Source organism: Manduca sexta, chromosome 25 (assembly GCF_014839805.1).
Source record: "Manduca sexta isolate Smith_Timp_Sample1 chromosome 25, JHU_Msex_v1.0, whole genome shotgun sequence".
Lineage (NCBI taxonomy): Eukaryota > Metazoa > Arthropoda > Insecta > Lepidoptera > Sphingidae > Manduca > Manduca sexta.
Genome location: NC_051139.1, coordinates 13108588 through 13128206, shown reverse-complemented (window position 1 = coordinate 13128206; position 19619 = coordinate 13108588). Strand labels below are relative to the sequence as shown.

General features: G+C 34.9%; 3 protein-coding genes and 1 pseudogene across 5 annotated transcripts in view; 1 reads left to right on the top strand and 3 right to left on the bottom strand.

Annotated features, from left to right (window-relative positions):
* Positions 1-19619, top strand: part of LOC115448648 (solute carrier family 12 member 6) — a 601928-nt gene that overhangs the window by 320918 nt on the left and 261391 nt on the right. The window lies entirely within an intron of this gene.
* Positions 8803-10796, bottom strand: LOC119190609 (trypsin, alkaline C-like). Its single transcript, XM_037442871.1, has 4 exons — positions 10663-10796; positions 10088-10256; positions 9530-9785; positions 8803-9154 (listed from the first exon to the last, which is right to left on the bottom strand). Exons 1-4 carry the CDS (start codon positions 10727-10729, stop codon positions 8858-8860), a joined length of 789 nt encoding a protein of 262 aa, XP_037298768.1. The 5' UTR covers positions 10730-10796; the 3' UTR covers positions 8803-8857.
* LOC119190610 lies at positions 12695-15120 on the bottom strand (annotated as a pseudogene).
* LOC119190608 (trypsin, alkaline A-like) lies at positions 16484-18585 on the bottom strand. The gene is made up of 4 exons (XM_037442870.1): positions 18456-18585; positions 17815-17983; positions 17336-17591; positions 16484-16938 (listed from the first exon to the last, which is right to left on the bottom strand). The coding sequence occupies exons 1-4, from the start codon at positions 18520-18522 to the stop codon at positions 16642-16644; spliced, it is 789 nt and encodes a 262-aa protein (XP_037298767.1). The 5' UTR covers positions 18523-18585; the 3' UTR covers positions 16484-16641.

The window sequence follows — 19619 nt, the reverse complement described above, 5'->3', positions numbered from 1 at the left end:
CGCAGGAGTGCTTCTTTTTCGTATTATTAACCATTACATATAGAATAATGTACAAAATCAAGCATAGGCCGTTCCCCTATTTGGGAACCACGACTGCAGAACCATTTTCAGTGGCGTTAGTGTTCGCATGGTAGGTGCAGGAGATTTCTGTTCACGCGTGCTATAAGGACTGAATGTGGAAACTATTTTTATTATTCGTGATCCCGTATGTATTTGAGGACACTCCGTATGTTGGCGCAACAACTGAATGAAATTGAGCCGTAGGAATTAAGCAATTTACTGTGGAGCGAGAATTATTTACGGAATTACCAGATACATCACCTTTGAAATATTTTTTTCCTTCCTTGAATTATGCACTCCGTTGAAGGTTACCGCAAAATTACAAACAAAATATAATCATCTGCAATCAAAAATAGATAATTCACGATTAAAATAACAACGACGACTCATAATTATTATGGATGACGATTTCATAATGTGTTTACTGTAATCGAAAACATCCATCAACATAATGCAATTACCGAAATATTTTTATCACTTGATAAATTTCGGTAATATCTTTAAAATATTTGGAAGGATATCTCCCATTTCTTTCTCGTATTTAGTATATACATATACTTTAAATTGATTGTTTTTACCGTTTATAATAATTAAAATATATATATACTAGCTTTTGCTCGCGACTTCACCAGTGTGAAAGTGTTTGTCGGGGATTGAAGTCCTGGTATATATTTTCCTGGAATAAAAAGTAGCCTATGTCCTTCCTAGGTTCTGAAAATATCTTCATACAAAATTTCATCGTTATCCGTTCAGTCGTTTTTGAAGTTAACGCGTTCAAACAGATAGATGCAGCGGAAGACTGATTTTTAATTTTATTTGTTAGTATTATCGATACATTTACCTACACATCAGTAAAACATATTTTTTTCTTACTTGTATTATCCACATAATTCTTTCTGTATTATCGTAGGTGTCTTTTCATACTTAAACACTAAAATAATCAGTAATAAAACTAGTTTTGGATAAACGCTGTATAATCCCATGTTTAGTACAAACTTCTCATAGTATATGCTACTAATTGGTAGTCTTCTCGCGCATCTCGTCAATAGACCACTACCTTTCGATTGACAGTTAAAATCGACCAATCAGATTAAGATTTGACATGCTTACAAATGACTTACCTTGATTTATTCTAAAAGAAGAAAGAAAGAAGAATATTTTATTGACAATTGAAAAATCAAATTTATTTTGACAGTTGATCCGCTGAGGACTCATTTATAAAAATTGACCGTATATAATCTCCATGGTTCGCTTGCTACAATAACGATTTACTGTCAATCAATAACTAATGATAGGAGTAGAGGGCGCGAGGTCAAGGGCGCGTGCAGTCACGAACACTGAAATATTCATGCTGATGGCATTGGATGGGTCAGGTAAAGGCCCCGATCATATCTAGTTAGGTACTGTTGCGTTTCGTAGATTTTATGGACACGGCAAAGTGCACCTCCCCCCCGCCCTCCCCCTGATGGTAAATGGAGCGGGGTCCAATAGAATATCTACCTACCTACACATTACAATTATTTTTTTTAAACTTAGCTCTTGACGGTCCGATGTAAGCAGAATGAGTTCACAGTGTGTTGTAGTCTGGCAGCCGGTCTTTAGGGTTCTCATTTAATTACACGTAAAACAGGATTCCAGGCTTGTGGAAATTTGCAACCACCTTCTCTATTGAAATTCAGATCGGATTCAAAGTTTATAATTATATTAACCTATAGTCTCTCCATGTACCAAATTTCTTCCAAATCTATTCAGTAGTTTTAGTGTTTACTTCAAATTAATTTGCAGATATACAAACTCGTGTGTATAATAATGCTCGGCGATGACTCTATCGTACCTGATGGTAAGTAGAGTGGGGACCAGACAGAGTGTTGACTGACGAGAAGTGACTATCCCTCGTCAGTCGATACAATTATATCGACCTGTCTGAAACCGGATACAAAATATGTATTTCGTATATTATCAACTTGGTAAAGTAATATCAATTTCATTTTCCTTCATCATGCAGCAAATTTCTTCGTAGTTTATGGACCTGAGTTACATAGGCTTCTTATTATCTCACATAACTCAAACTAACAAACTCAAACTTTATATATTAGTATAGATACTATGCTGACACAGGAAAGAGTTAAAGGACTCACACTCGTATTCTTAAACAATGCTATGAGGACGCACCATGCCCCGCAATGCGTAGTGTCAATTTCATGGATGTCTTTTGCTTTAAATATTTTCTCGGATTTTATCACGGTTTTTATATTTTAATTTTGCTCCCGACGTTTCGAAGACTTTGCAGCCTTCGTGGCTGAGGACTGAGGTGTTGGTCATCCACAAAGTCAAAGTTACAATATCTATCTACATTTTACAATTATACAACTTTAAAATTTTTTAGTTGTATCTGTCTACGCAGAACGAGCTCACAGTGTCTTGAAGTCTGGTAGCCGGTCTCTTTGGTTCCGATATAATTAAATGTAGAACTAGATCCCAGGCTAAACATTCTAAACGTTCTCATTCTATAAGGAATCATGATGTCTTTGACTTTGTTAAGCTTTGTTTATCTGTCACTCAACTGAAGTAAAGTTGTCTTTCAATACTAACCAATCAATGTTCCGACCAATGACTAAATATAAAGACTATACTTCTTTTATCATTGGTTCCGACGCACCGCTTGACATGACAGTATTTTTTGCTTCCAAAACGCGTTATGTCTGTATGGTTTAGCAAGTCTCAATAGCGGTATCTAAAAATAAAATCAAAGTTTTGATTTTTATATCGTCAGATAGCTTAAAGAAATACCCATCCAATGAACTTACCTAAATAACGGTATCTTGCTTAGAACTTGTTGAAGAAACCTTAAAAGAGTGTCTCTATCTTAGTTTTACATACAAAACTATAAAACTATATTTGCAAAACTTCGATTATCTCGAAATAAGGTTTCCTGACATATCGCTTTTACGCTTAGCACGGCAGTATACGCCTGATTTTTACTTTTATCTAAATATCTCGTTTTTCTATTTATTAAAATATGACCAAACCAAATATTTATTAACATTATTTAAATATTTATCAGATTAATGATTTATCTTACGAATACATTTTATCTGATGATAGAAGAATCAGCTCTAAGTCAGTCTTATCCGTCTACATCTATTGTTAAAGTATCGTTTCAAAAAAAATTTTAATCCTGTCATTTTATTAACCTAATCGATCTACCGCATGCACGCATAAAATAAAAAAAAAACTTTATTCTATATTCAAATTCGTTCAAGCCAAGATGTAAATATTTTTATAGAAACGTTTACTACGCACACCGAGCTGGGGTTAATACGGGTGGTACCACCAGGGGGTGGTAGTGGCGAGCTACCACCAGCCCGGGCGCGACGTCTCGTGGTGACTCGCGTACACTCATCGGTTTTTACGCTATCGACCTTTTTGCAAACGAGAATCGTGTTTCAAAACTAAATATTAAGATCGACTTAATATCAGCTTTTAGTGACGTTTGTACTTAACTAAAAACAAATGTTATGACTAATATAAACTATGAATAAAACTAATGGAGTAGCAACTACAATGTACTATTTCACAAACATTAATACCAGTCGTAAACAAATATCCAAATGTAATAAAGGCTCTGTTGTATTTTGTGATGATTTATGAACGAATACGGACCTTTGGGGCGCGGCGCCGCATTATGAAATTGTAAGGGCGCAAGCTATTTCCACTAACTTTATAGTCGAACATTCTTGTTATTGTGTAAATGAAGTATCTAATTTATAGCTTTAATTTAAACTGTTATATTTTTATTTTGTGATATAATAATGTAAATGTTGATGAACCAAGTATTAAACACAAAAAATACGAAAAAAGTCGTAATTGTTAAAGTAATAATGGAAAAACGTAAATTATAAAAAAATACGTTTAATTCTATTACGATTAAAATATTTGTGGTGGAATAAATTGTGAAATATTCAGACAATGAATAGCTGTGGCGGCACACCTTTGATGACTCCAGACGGCTATAGATCTATATCACAAGGTACGTGGGACAGCAGAGATTAGAATCATAGAAATATTAATAAATAAATACTTTAATTCTAAAATTATTTTTAGAATTAAAGTATTTATTTATTAATATTTCTATTTCTTTAAATACATTTTGCACAAAATAAACGAACTTATTAAATTTTTTTGTTGAATTTCCCGTCGTCGATTATTTATGCTATTTATGCTTATTTCGACTTTATGGTAATTACATTATAAAATGTTCCGCATAAAGCTCATAATCTAATATAAAGAAAACTAAAAAATAAATATAATTGATTGAAATAAAAAAGATTTTATCCCATTTAGATGCATTATCCCCGCAGGTATTGGCAAAAATAATTTATAGACCAATGGCCCTCCGAATTTATTTCTGTTTATAATAATTATTAAGTTTATTAAGTCTATATTGAGCGCCCTATCAAATCAGGGGCGGAAATTGTTGCACCCGTTGCGCTTATCCTTTCAGGTATAAAAAGGCGTGTGTGTGTGTGCACAAAGTTCATTACAATAACCTAGATAAAAAAAACGGTGATAGCCTAGTTGGGTGCGGTATGGACTGCCGAGACGAATGTCCGCAGGTTCAAATCCCAAGGGCACGCACATCTAACTATGCTAAAGTAATGAATTATCGCCTGCTTTAACAATGAAGGAAAACATCGTGAGGAAACCTGCATATCTACCTGACAAATTCTCTATAGCAATTTTGAGGGTGTGTGAAGTCAGCCAGTGCGGACCGGTAGATTGGTTGACTGGTAGGCTGGCCTAATGGCCAGCATGGTGGACTATGGCCGAAACCCTCTCCGTAGTAAAGAAGGCCCGTTCCCAGCAGTGGGACAATATAGTACATGGCTGATATTAATATTATATAACCTTGATAAACAATCTACCCTTTATAATTAAATACAATTTATAGAATTGTAAAACAACTAACAAATACACGTACATATTAATTGACCAAATTACACACATCAACTTATAAAACTTTGAATACGATACATTTCCTGTAATATCGTATTGAAGCGGTCAGGTCATGGCTAGTGTGGTTGGGTTATAAAAATAACTGGCGTCAGCTGTGGTGTCAGGGACATTCCAAGGACGCAGATTATACGTTGTGACAATGTCAATAAAGCGTTTCAAGGTATCGCATTGTTAAATAGTAGTGTGGAAGGGGAAATTAAATGTATGTATAAAGCTGAAGAGTTTGTTTATTTGAACGTCTCAGGAACTATTAAACCGATTTTGGGTATTTTAGATAAGATTTTTTTCGAGTAGGAAGCTAAATTACTCCTGAGTAATTTTTTCCGGGGAAAATATTTCAACATCATCATGATTAGCCCGTTGCAGTCCACTGCTAGACATAAGCCTCTCCCAAGGTACGCCACAGAGCCTGGTCTGCTACTTTATGCATCCAATCACTGCCGGCCCTCTTGTGTAAGACGTCCCGCCATCTGGCCAGAGGGCGTCTTATGCTACGTTTGACAAAATATTTATCCCGTGAAAACCTTTACACGCGTGCAGAGCCGCAGGTAATGTTAAGTATACCGAATACGAAAGAGATAGTATAAAAGATTTTTGTTGCTCGCTGAGTAAGGTATGTTAACCAGAAAAAAAATATGCAAACATCACGCCTTTATCACCGGAGGGGTAGACATAGATGCGACCAGGGCACCCGCTTTTCGCCTTTCAAGGATGTGATAAGAGATGGGCTTATCGCCATATCTGCCACAAATTCCTGACTCCGGGCTAGTGTTGGACAAAGAAACCCAATCTATCTGCCAGGCACTGGAATCGAACCCTAGACCTCAGCACTGCAGTCGCTCCGTAATACAACTACACCACCGAGACAACTTAAGTTCTGAATTAATAAATCGACTCTTTATTTCAGAATGTGTAGTAAGTTTTATATAAAACTTCATTCCCACGCATGAAGGCATAAACAATTACTAAGTACGCTGTCAACCGTGAATTTATGTGATATCAAAGCTTATAGAATCAAAGGGTTATAAATAAATGATTGTTGTAATCCATATCTTTGATCCATCGTTAGTTATTCTATATTTATCGCGTTACGGGACTTATCTATACTAATATACAGGGTGGTGACGACATAGCGACATTAAATGAAACCATATACCGAGTATCACGTTAGTAGTATGTATACCAAAAATTATCAAATTACAATCAATGGTTTAGCCGCAGGAATAATTTTTTACTTTAACGATTTTAGAACATGATGTACGTACATTACGATTTAGCCACGCAAGTTCATTAGGTCATTCACCTCAAAACAATTTCATTTACCTACATGCGTAATACAACTAAATACAATGTGCGAGTCGCTACTCAGAAATAATATTACAATATTGTATTGCTGGTTGTATTTAGATCTAATCACCATAAAGATAACATTATTATTATTAGCAAAGAAAGATTGCCGAGGCGCACCATTTGTTTTGTAAACCGGTAAGATAGCTACGTTGTCAATTCGACATTTTTGTCTAAACATGTGGGTAAGTGTAGGCAAAATACTAGGTGTAAAGGAAGCGCTACCGAAAATGAAGGTAGCGCGATCGAATGCTACTATTTCACTCAAATTTTATTAAATTTCTATACAGCGTTACGCATGGATAGATAAACTAATCTATTAAGTAGAAAAAAAAATCAAAATTATTAAAAAAATATCATAATGTAAGTTGTACGACGCTCATCAGCTGATGCTGCTGTGCGGGCGCAGCGCGGCGCGGCGCGGCGGCCGACGCCTTGTCGGCATTTCTTTTGTAGTTCGTACGCGTGTGTATAAGATTTGATTAAATGTTCAAGTGTTTACATGAAATGTGAACCTAGTGACCATGACCACCATTTTTTAGATTACGTTCATGAATGAAACTTTACGCCCAAAAGGGACCGCCAAATAAGTACGTACGTACGTCTCTTACGTGCAGTGCCTACAGGTCAGATGAGGTTAATAAACAATATTATAAAGGCTGTTGTGTTTAATTTAGATTATTTTCGCATTTAGTTTGTTTGAAAAATTAGATTCTTGTAGTTTTGGGTAATAACTTTTTTGATAGTTTTAGTGTGTTTTGATCAACTAGTGGGGTTTGTGTTTTCATTTAATGTCGTTATGTCGTCACCACTCTGTATAAAGCTAGTCAGTTTGTTTGATCTTAGAAACTGCTAAACCAATTTTGATTTTTTTTAATAATAAGTAGCTTCATTACTTACTCTTGAGATTATATTTTAAAATAATAAAAAAAAATATTTTCTGACTTAGGCGGAATAAGCTTACAGTGTCAGTCCGCTCCGTGACCATGAAGACAGCAAAGTCAAAGAAAAACGTCAGGAGAAAATTATACAGAAAACCGCAATAAAATCCGAAAACTAGTTTTAAATCGAGAATTAACTTCAAGCAGATGGAAATAAATGTTTATTCTAAAATGAAACCTATTGTAATCCCCTTTTTTAAAGTACAAACTTGACAAAGGTGACATGTAAATAGCATTAACTTGTTTAATTTTATTTATGACAGTTCTCGGAATTGCCACACTGACGAGCCAACTTTGTTTACAGTTCTCGGACTGATGAATTAATTACTTGACGTTGCCAAAAACTTTTTGCGGCGGCAAACTTTAGTCCTCATTGAAATTGAGTTTTAAGTTGATATTGTTTTGGATTTTAAACGTTCTTAGATTTCTGTCCGACGTTCCTGTGTGACTGTTTTTTGATAAATACTTTTATGGATGAAAACTCCTGCAATACAAATAGACAAGAAAATACTTTTTATATATTTTATATTTTGAGATTTAAAGGATAAATCATTTTCTTTTTTTACTTTTTTATTAACATAATATTTTTAGCAACATTGCGGAATATTCAACTTTTTTGAGGCTTAGTTAGACGTAAGAATATACTAACTTTTTATTGTGTCATTTTGGCATTATGTTAATAAATGAAAATATATACTTTTCTTCGTCGAAACAACACTTTACCATAAGTTATTCTAATCATAGATATAAAACAAAAAAGTATAAATTACAAATAAAATACGAATATATATAATATAAATAAATAATAATCTTAATATCACACACTAAGGCCACTATATACACGAAGAGAATTTGTACGAACGGCATCATACTTTTAATTAGAAATAAACTTACGCTTTACTTCAAAATGGTCTTTAAATCAAGTATAATATTTTTTTTCGGATTTTTGAAACAATATTAGCAGAGGTAAAAAAAAAATTCGTAACTCAATGTCAAAATGACCCAATATACTGAAACTGTGTCATAATGATTTTCGCATAATTATAATATTCAGCTGATAACACAGTCATTTGTTTTTAATTATTCCCTAAACATAGCAGCACTAGACAAGTTAAATCTAAATAGAGGCACTTTGCTGATTACAATTTTTAGGGTGCGACTTATCAGAGCGTACGCAGGACATATAGATTTCACCATCGTCGATCTGTTTTCAATGTTGTGATACGAAGAAACACAACAGATCAAAATGGTTCCTTTAATCTTGAGCACAATTTCAGTAATTCATATTTAATAAGGAATAAAAAAATATACATTCGATGAAATTAAATCTTATATTAGTGATAGTCTTTCTTATGGGGAAGGTCTTTCGTATGTCAGATTATTTTTAAAAAACATCTGCAGTTAAATCGGCAAACGTATTATAAACAAAAACACGAAGTATATCGTAATAAATAATTATAATTTATTAAACCTAAAACATTATTTTAGACGAATTATGTGTTATTGCGGATCCAGGTAGAGTATCGGGATACGCGAGTGTTAACGCCAGGGTAGCGAGCCAAGCCGCAACCCTCCCCCCAAGAACAGATTCCGACAAGTACACGATTCATGTAGAGGGGACCTCCGGAGTCACCCTGGCACTGGTCGCGGCCGCCGACGTCAATCCGTCCAGCGCACAGCATGTTGTCAGTTACGGTACGACTAATGCTGGAGTACCGATTTCTGCAGGTGGCCTGGTTCACTGTCCAGATCTGAACGTGCCGTAATTGCTCAGAAAATGCACCACCGCTCTGAAATAATATGACTATTAATTAATTTATATCAAGAAATTGCAACAAAAGTGTTTTAGTTTTCAATTGCCACAAATGTAGGTGAAGTAACGGCCACTCTTATCGGCGAAGAATAAACAATATCACGTTTCTGTAATCTAACGTTATAAAACTTAAATATGGTGCCATAGTAGTTACGAGAACTGATAAAATATAAAAGCCATTAGGGTTAATTTCCAGCTTCGCTCTAAGATACGAAAATGCATAAAATATATCTTATTAACATTATTACAGCATAGATGAAGAGGTTTGTGACCCACTTCTCCGGATGCTTGTTTATAATATACGTAATATCTTAATTATCATAAAAGTAATCAAAAATATAAATTTACTCACAGAAACCCGACCCCATCCAGCAGCCCAGACTGCCTGGTTGTCACGTATGTTAATATTTGCACCAGCATATGCTACTGGTTGAGCATTGGGACCGAATGCAATGTTGTTAGCGAGGCGTATGATAGCAATATCATTGTTATACGTCCTACTATTATAGCTGCCGTGTATAATGAACCTTTGGGAGTTTGTCACTCTTCCACCACTATTGGCGGAGGCAGAAGCCGATCTAACACGCCATCTGTTCACAGGATCGCCGCTAGAAACAAATTAAAAGCAAATCATGAAGAGCTGGTTTATACATAAACAAACAAACATTCATCACGCCGTTTTGCTCAAAGGAGTAAGCAGAATCCAACCAGGCTAACCCACTGTTCCTCGTGTTTCATCCCATGATGTAATATGTGCGAGTCTATCTCTATACTTAGCACATATTCCAAAATATGGTTTAATACTGACCAGATAAACCCAAATATCACTTACCCCAACATGGAATGCGAACCCAGACCTGACCGCATCCGCGGCAGTGTATCATCATGTTAAATGTTTTATTCTACTTACTGGATACAGTGTGCAGCAGTCACAATGTTGCGATTGTTAATAATAGTGCCTCCACAGATTTGTCGCCACGTGCTTAAATTGGAACTGAATAATAACGCGACAATGCTCGGATACTGCGCGATGGATGTAACACTCCCGCCTACGATCCTTTGTGGGTTAGCTGGTACCGCTGTGGATATACCAAAAGGGCATTATACACATTGTAGAAAAAATAATGCTAATATTGGACCAAAACTACAATTTTTAGATTTTTTTTCTGTCTGTATATTTATACACGCATTGTGCAAAACTACTGTATGGAATTAGAGGAAGTTTTCATCAATGTATTCCTAAAGGTCCATATTAAAATAAAGTCTAAATTTTATTCGAAAATAGAAAGCGTCACTTTTATCCGGGCAAAATACGGAGCGGAGCCAAAGCCAATAGCATTGTATGTCCTTGCAATTAAAAGATTACACTTAATGATATAACAAAGCATTATTATGAGAAAATGATAAGTATGATAAGACAACTCACTTGATCAACATACATCTACTTATAATGGACATTTATAATATTATGTGATAAACACTTACCTACTACAGCGGAGATGCTTAGAGCAAGTAAAGCGATGTGTGTCCGCATGTTTGCAAACAAGTGCATATTGTGTTAATTAATCAGAGCATTTATATCATAATAACATCGATTTTCGGAACATAATCTATTTCAACTAGATAAGACAAGATATTGTTTATAGCTCTACTATTATATATTTTCTACGTCACCAAAAACAAGGTACTTTCCCTACATTTTAGTAGCTTAACGAGATTTAATTATAATTAATCTTCCTGTTTCATTTGGTGCAGAAGTTTCAAACAATGATAAAAAAAAATTGCGTGGTTGGTGTTTGACTTCAAATAATGTTACGATCGATTCATGCATGAAAGCAATCCCATGAAGGAGACGCTGTTCATTTGATTAGCTTCATAATTTATTTGGAACCAATGGACACTAATGCAATGCCGAGTAGTGATTAACCGCCATTTTCAATGAACGATCCCAATCGCTTTTCACAATCTATCTCAAAAATAGACCAATCAAAACAAAGCTCTTTGACATGCTTACAAATGACTTATTTTGATTGGGTTATTCTAGGAATCGGATTGAAGATTGACTTTGGGATCGTTTATTGAGAACAGCTATTATTTGAAAATACTGTCAGCTTAATAGTATATGTATAAAACGTAATATTGACATCTAGCTATCGCTATTTTGTCATATTTCTAGTTCAACATGTTAACAGCGTCAGTACGGCCCCTAATTCACATATAATGGAATTTACCCAATATTTATAAATAAATTTAGTTTAACCAGCCTGTGAGTTGTATGCTTTTTCTTTTTCATGCCGATTTTTGCGTATTTTCGACAGCCAAAGCAACGGCTGCGGCGATGGCTGCGGCGACGGCGAGTACCGATGTTGGCGCTCGCACGGATAGTTCGGCGCGAGGCGCGTGAGATAGATAGAGTAGGCATGCGAGTGCGAGGGAGAAGGGTGCGGAAAATAGAAACGAAGGAATAGGAATTAGACTACCAACTAATTATTGCGTTTAAGTATTTAAAAATGTGAAGTTTTCTTGGCGGAACCAACATACGCTACTATTTAACCTTGTTACTTATTACTTATTATATTCGGCAATAAGTTAATGGGTCAGACGACGCTGCAATTTTGTCTCAAAGCTTTATTGTCTCAAGTTTTTAGTAGAATTAGTAACTACCTAGAATTTTATGTAAATAGATTAATTATTGTCATTAACTTATATACCAAAACTGGTAAAATTAAAAAAAAATACATTTCGTGGTTATACTTAGCCGAAGACAAATAAAGCAGAATTTTGACCACTTTACTTTTTTAATAAAAATCCTAAAATTTTGCTGTCTTAAAATTAAATAGCAATAGGGTCATTTTTAAGAGTACTATAAAAATATATACTTATAAATTATGTTGGGTGGAATTTCTGTAAAATAAAATTCCGCTTTTGGAGATGTGGCGTTACAATACACCGCTATCTCGTCAACATCGCCGGAACTGCAAGAGAATCGATGCAGTGACAAAAACTGCAGTAATATCACGATAGATGACGACATCAATCCTGAATCACGCTTGCACAATTTGCGCGACGTGCAACATATATACCACCTCCGAATAAGAACCGTCGGAGGGGCTGCGGCCGGTCAGGCGCAACATCTGTTCCTCTACAGTGGCGTTAACCTTTACGCCGCTAAAGAGATATCCGTTATAATATATTATTTAAAGAGAAAAAAATGGTTTGATTTCTTTGTAAATCAAAATTTTATTTTATTACAAACACATTTTAAATAATTTTATTATAAATTTAAAAACATATTCACAACTATTTTACATAAGATTTAATTGCCTGGAAAATCAAAACATTTTTTCAATTAAAAATATATTTTTAATAAATAATTTTACATAAAAAAAACATTATTCACAATTATTTAAGATAAGAAGATAGCACTGGCAACGGTTAAGGTTTTGTTTTGGAACGAAGTTTTCATGTATCTAATAGGTATAAGAGAAGCCGAATGAGTCTTAAACGAAATATAAAACTAGGAGTTGTTGCGGATCCATTAGCGTACCGCGAGACACGTACATTGACTCCAGGGAAGCGAACCAAACCGCAACCCTCTCAAAAAGGTAGACACACCAACAAGGAGGCGATTGTGGTAGAGAGGACCACCGGAGTCACCCTGGCACTGGCCGCGACCACCGACGGTAAGCGAGCCGGCGCACAACATGTTGTCAGTGATGGTGCGACTGGTGCTGGCGTAGCGAGACCTGCACGTAGCCTGGTTCACTGTCCAGATCTGAACGTGGCGCAGTTGGGCCGATGAAGCACTATTTGTCTGGAATAATAGGAATGTACTCATATAAGAAAATATTTTATGATCAAAGTATAATATGTATAGAAAAGCATCAGGGGCGAAGCGTCCATACAACCCAATTCCTAGCTTCCCTTTCAGGTTCCTTTAGGTTTATCTTAGTTTTTGTTTTTTGTTAAATTAGCCGCGATATGTTAACTAAGGCAATAATTTTTCAAAAGAGTAACCCCGTGGTAATTTTTTGCCACGGGTTCCCTCCTGAAAAAAATTTCACCTTTCGCCACTGAAAAGCATGCATTAAAAAGTTCGTTTTAATTTTTATTAAAACTTTATAAATATAAAAATAAATTTATATTAAATAAATTTATTATTGCTTTTGGTCCCAATAATAAATCTTTTTTCTTTTCTTTCAAACATCTTACAAACTTTTTTATGCAATTTTTGGTAGCATAAGAATAAATACTTACAGAAGTTCGTCCCCACCCAGCAGCCCAAACAGTCTGTCCGTCGCGTAAAATATGGCTAACGCCAGCATAGCTTACGGCCCGGGCAGTGTTGCTGAACGTTATGGTAGCCGCGAGGCGAATGATTGCAATGTCATTATTGAGTGTCCTCCTGTTGTAGTTAGCGTGAATAATGAATCTCTGCGAATTTATTATTCTTCCACCACTATTCGCATTAGTGGAGCCTACTCTGACACGCCATCTGTTAGTGCTGTCGCCGCTGGAAGCAATTTAGGTATTATAATAACATTACTAATTTGGACTCGGTTCCTAAGAAATTTAATAAATTTTTTTCGTACATTTGTGTATGTATTTAATTTTAATGACTTATGTTTAATTTTTATTAGAGACCGACTCCGAAATTTCTAACCAGTATATAGGTAATGTTAAACATTTTTTTTTTGGTTTTTAGTGGTTATTCAAGACGGTAAATTTTTTTGTTAAATAGGTTTCATTTCTTACTTTTTTGTTTTAGTAAAAATCAGTATTCGTTGACGACATCATTTTGAAAGTTTTCTGATGTATCTCCGAAGTCAAGGGTTCAACAAAAATGAATTTATATCCATTTCAAATAAAAAAGAATCATCAAAATCGTTCACTTAGTCAAACATTCTGAGGTAACGAACATAAAGAATAAAACATACAGTCGAATTGAGAATGTCCTTCTTTTTTTAAGTCGGTTAAAAAACATTTTTTACTTTTGATGCTAAGAATAATAAAAGCGACACTATCGAAACGTTTGTTTTTTTTAATGAATTTCTTGGTATTGCAGTCTCTCGCTTAAAAGAAACCTGTATTCAAAGTCCGAGGTATCTAGTAATTATCCTAATTAGTATTAACATTGATTAATAACAGTCGTATGACAATAATATAGTTACTGAGGACAGTGTGCAGCTGTAAGGATGTTCCGACTATTGATAATACTCCCAGCACAAGTTTGTCGCCACTGACTCAAGTTTGAACTATACAGTAAGGCAACTATGCTGGGATAGTTACTAATTGTCGTAGTACTGCCACCCGCGATCCTTTGTGGATTAGCTGGAACCGCTGTGAACATACCAAAAGGCATGTCTGTATATTATATATACATTGAAGAAAAACTAATACTAATAACAAAAGTTTTTAGAATTTTTGACTGTCTATCTGTACCATTGTACACTCATCATGCAAAAACTACTTTAGGGAACTGAATTCAGATTTTATCAATGTGTTGCTTAAGGTCTAATTTTAAGTAAAGGCTCCATTTTATCCCGGGAAAATATAAAGCGGGATTCATCCCAGAAAACATTTACACGGAGCGAAGCCACGAGCAAAAGGTAGTATTCAATATTAAAGTAATTTTGGTGATAAAAATTGGGTAATTTTTATTATGTAATATAATGTTATCCTTGCAATTGAAAGATTACATTTAGTGATATAACCCGGCAGAATTTGATAAGTCTGCTGAGACAACTCACTTCATCAACAATTATCTCTTTATAATGAACATGTATAATATTATGTACTAACACTTACCTACTACAGCGGAGATGCTTAGAGCAAGTAAAGCGATGTGTGTCCCCATGTTTGCAAACAAGTGCATATTGTGCTAATTAATCAGAGCATTTATACCAAATTAACATCGATTTTCGGAAAATAATCTATTTCAACGAGATAAGACAAGAGATTGTGTATAGCTTTACTGTTATATAGTTTCTACATCAAAAAAAAACAAGGTACTTCCCCTACATTTTGGTAGCTTAATGAGATTTAATTATAATTAATCTTCCTTTTTCATTGGGTGCAGAAGTTTCAAACAATGATAAAATTATTTTACGTAGTTGGTGTTTGACTTCAAATAATTTTATGATTGGGTCTTGCATATCGCTTTTTTTGTCGTATATCTAGTGCAATATGTGGACACCTGTGCTGTCCCTAATTCACATATACTGACATCTACCCAATAGTTAAAGATAACGTAAGTTTAACCAGCCTGTGTGGTGAATCCTTTACTATTAACTGGTGGTAATATATTTGTATCCGGGATTAGCAAACATCGTAGACAAGGTGCAGAACCCGCCGTAGCAACCCACGTAAAGGCATCGTGTCTTGGGATCGGGCTTTACATATCTCGTTACAAACCAGCCGACATATTGTATCAATTTGCGATGGATACTCATCTCTCATCAATGCACTCACTACCAGGTAGAGTAGAGTCACTTTGACGTGTCTAGGTAAAAAATAAATGTGTCTAAATCACATTTACTCTTTACGAACTAAATTGCATTATAGTTTTTGCCATGGCGCAAGCACGTGTATTTCAAGATTACTTATTTTCTAAATTTTATTCAAATACATACCTTACAGCCCTTCTTTATTCTGTATCAAATATTCAATCATATAATTACTCACGCTACTATTTAACTTTGTTATTTATTTCTTATTCAGTATTAAGTTAACGGATCAGAGGAGGCTGAAATTTCGTCCCAATTTTTTTTTGTCTCATTTTTTAGTAAAATAACTAAATTAGAATTTTTATATAAACAGGTCTCAATTGTTGTCATTAGCGGATATAAAGTTATAATTAAAACAATGTTATTCACGGTTGTACTCAGCCAGTAACAAATAACCCAGATTTCTGACATATTTACCTTTTTTGGTGATGTATTTCGATGTAGCAAAATGCAATGCAATAGCAAATGTATTTATATTTCGATAGCGTTCATTTTAAGTTTAATATTTAAGTAGTATAAAATTATAAAAATCTCAAAATCGGAGGTCTTAAAATTAAATGATTTGGATAGAACTGATGATCAGTACAGTGTATATAAATTATCTTGGTTAGAATTTCTGTCGAATAAAATTCCGTTTTTGGGCATGTCCATAATAAAAGTTTATGCAGGAAAAAAAAAGAATTTGATTTCTTTGTAAATCAAAATTTTATTTTATTACAAACATATTTTATTTTACTTTGAATAAAAAAAATATTCACAAATATTTTATATAAGTTTTGATTTTCTGGTAATACAAAACATTTTTTTAATCAACAATATATTTTAAATAAAAAACACATTATTCACAACTATTTTAGATACGTATAACACCACGTTATCAAGGTTTTATTTTGGAGCGGAGTTTTTATTAACTATTAGGTATAAGAGAAGCCGAATGAGTCTTAAATGTAATATAAAACTACAAATTATTGCGGATCCAATTACCGTACCGCGAAACACGTACATTGACTCCAGGGAAGCGAGCCAAACCGCAACCCTCTCCCCAGGAGCAGACACCGACGAGAACGCGGTTGTGGTAGAGAGGACCGCCGGAGTCACCCTGGCACTGGTCGCGACCGCCAACGTTAAGCCAGCCGGCGCACAACATGTTGTCCGTGACGGTGCGGCCAATACTGGCGTAACGAGACCTGCACGTGGCCTGGTTCACTGTCCAGATCTGAACGTGGCGCAGTTGGGCCGATGAAGCACCATTTGTCTGGAATAAAAGGAGTGTGCTCGTATAAAAAATATTTTATTATAATATTTTATGATAAAACTACAATTTAAATAAATATACTGAAATGGGCACCTTAAAAATTACGTTTTAATTTTTATTAAAACATAACTTCCTCAAATTTATTGAACGATTTATGCGAAATACGCTAAAGATCATCCAAATCGTCACCTGGGCCCTTAGTAAAATCGGCGAGCGCTCAATGAAGTCTCTCATTATTGGGACAATTGGTATAATTGTGTTATATTTTTCTCCTTTCTATTTTCAATGCTATACTGCTATTGTACCAAAAATAAATCTTTCTACGCTTCTTTTTTTCTATCAAACATCTGTACAAACTTTCAAACTATATTTAAAAGCAAAAGAATAAAGTACTTACAGAAGTTCGTCCCCACCCAGCAGCCCAAACAACCTGTCCATCCCGTAAATTATAGTTAGGGCCAGCAAAGCTTACGGCCCGGGCAGTGTTGCTAAACGATATGGTAGCCGAGAGGCGAATGATTGCAATGTCATTATTGAGTGTCCTCCTGTTGTAGTTAGGGTGAATAATGAATCTCTGCGAATTTATTACTCTTCCACCACTATTCGCATTAGTGGAGCCCACTCTTACACGCCATCTGTTAGTGCTGTCGCCACTAGAAGCAATTTAGATATTATAAAAAATCTGTTTATCCGATAAAGTTAAAAATAATAAGAACGGCACTATAGATAAATTTGATTTTTTTTTTTATTTTATAGTATTGCAGTTTCCCCCTTAAGAGAAAACATCTATATTCAAAGTCCCAAGATGCCTAGTAATTACCCTACTTAGTATTAACATTGACTAATACCAGCCGTCTGACATAATTATATACTCACTGAGGACAGTGTGCAGCTGTAACGATGCTCCGACTATTGACAATAGTACCACCACAAGTTTGTCGCCACTGATTCAAGTTTGAACTATATAGTAAGGCAACTATGCTGGGATAGTTACTAATTGTCGTAGTACTGCCGCCCACGATCCTTTGTGGATTAGCTGGAACCGCTGTAGACATATCAAAAGGCATGTCTGTATATAAACATTAAAGAAAAACTAATAATAATAAGAATTTATTTTGGAATTTTTGACTGTCTGTCTGTATCACTATACACTCATCCTGCAAAAACAACTGTAGGGAATGGAATTCAGATTTCACCAACGTGTTGCTAAAGGTCTAACTTTAAGTAAGGGCATCCATTTTATCCCGGGAAAATATAAAGCGGGATTTATCCCAGAAAACATTTACACGAAGCGGAGCCACGAGCAAAAGCTAGTATTCAATATAAAAGTAATTTTGGTGATATAAAATTGGGTAATTTTAATAATATAATAATATACATAATGTTATCCTTGCAATTGAAAGATTGCATTTAGTGATATAACCAGGCAGAATTTGATAAGTCTGCTGAGACAACTCACTTCATCAACATCGATCTCTTTTTAATGAACATGTGTAATATTATGTACTAACACTTACCTACTACAGCGGAGATGCTTAGAGCAAGTAAAGCGATGTGTGTCCGCATGTTTGCAAACAAGTGCATATTGTGTTAATAATTCAGAGTTTTTATACCAAAATAACATCGATTTTCGGAACATAATCTTTTTCAACGAGATAAGACAAGAGATTGTGTATAGCTCTACTGTTATATATTTTCTACGTCACCAAAAACAAGGTACTTTCCCTACATTTTGGGAGCTTAATGAGATTTAATTATAATTAATCTTCCTGTTTCATTCGATGTAGAAGTTTCAAACCGTGACAAAATTATTTTACGTGGTTGGTGTTTGATTTCAAATAATTTTATGATTGAGTCATGCATGAAAGCAATCTCGCAGAGGAGACGCTGTTCATTTGATTAGCTTCGTAATTTATTTGGAACCAATGGACACTAATGCACTGCCGAGTAGTAATTAACCGCCATTTTCAATGAACGATCCCAATTGCTTTTTTAATTATAGGCCCATCTCATTATTAAATATCTTTGGAAAGCTCTTGGAGAAGGTTGTCAACAAACAACTCATATCGTTCCTTGAGAAATACAACTTACTCTCTGATAGCCAATTTGGGTTTAGGCGCAAAAAGTCTACTGAGGACGCCATTCTTTCCTTAATGGATGTAGTGTCGAAGAACTTGGATCATGGGAAATGTTGCTTGGGAGTCTTTCTTGACCTTGCCAAGGCCTTCGATACTGTATCGGTTCAATTATTTTTACGAAAGCTTGAGATGAGAGGAATTAGAGGAATAGCAAATGACTGGTTCCGTGACTATCTTTCGGAACGTCGCCAACGAGTCAGAATTGGTCCCTATTTAAGCAATGAACTTACTGTCGATGTTGGCGTTCCACAGGGTAGCATTCTTGGCCCGACTCTTTTTATCATCTACATTAACGATTTATTAGAATTACCTGAATTAAGTTGTAAGATTTTTTGTTATGCAGATGATACTGCTTTGATTATCCACGATTCTTCTTGGAACAGAGTTGTTGATAATGCTAAATCTACAATGGAAACAGTTTTCCATTGGCTACAACAAAACTTATTAACATTGAACTTAAAAAAATCTAAAGCTATCGCTTTTTACAAAACGCTTGCATCTAAACCCTCTGTCTTGCCTTCCTTAAGAGTTCACACTCGTTGT

Excerpts from the sequence above, each read along its gene's own strand:
- LOC119190608 (XM_037442870.1), bottom strand. The coding sequence starts at position 18,522 with ATGCACTTGTTTGCAAACATGCGGACACACATCGCTTTACTTGCTCTA. Across the intron at positions 17,592-17,814 it reads ACAGCTGCACACTGTCCTCA|TGGCGACAGCACTAACAGAT; the intron begins GTGAGTATATAA and ends AATTGCTTCTAG. Across the intron at positions 16,939-17,335 it reads CTGGGTGGGGACGAACTTCT|ACAAATGGTGCTTCATCGGC; the intron begins GTAAGTACTTTA and ends CTTTTATTCCAG.
- LOC119190609 (XM_037442871.1), bottom strand. The coding sequence starts at position 10,729 with ATGCACTTGTTTGCAAACATGCGGACACACATCGCTTTACTTGCTCTA. Across the intron at positions 10,257-10,662 it reads AAGCATCTCCGCTGTAGTAG|CGGTACCAGCTAACCCACAA; the intron begins GTAAGTGTTTAT and ends GTATATCCACAG. Across the intron at positions 9,155-9,529 it reads CTGGATGGGGTCGGGTTTCT|AGCGGTGGTGCATTTTCTGA; the intron begins GTGAGTAAATTT and ends ATATTATTTCAG.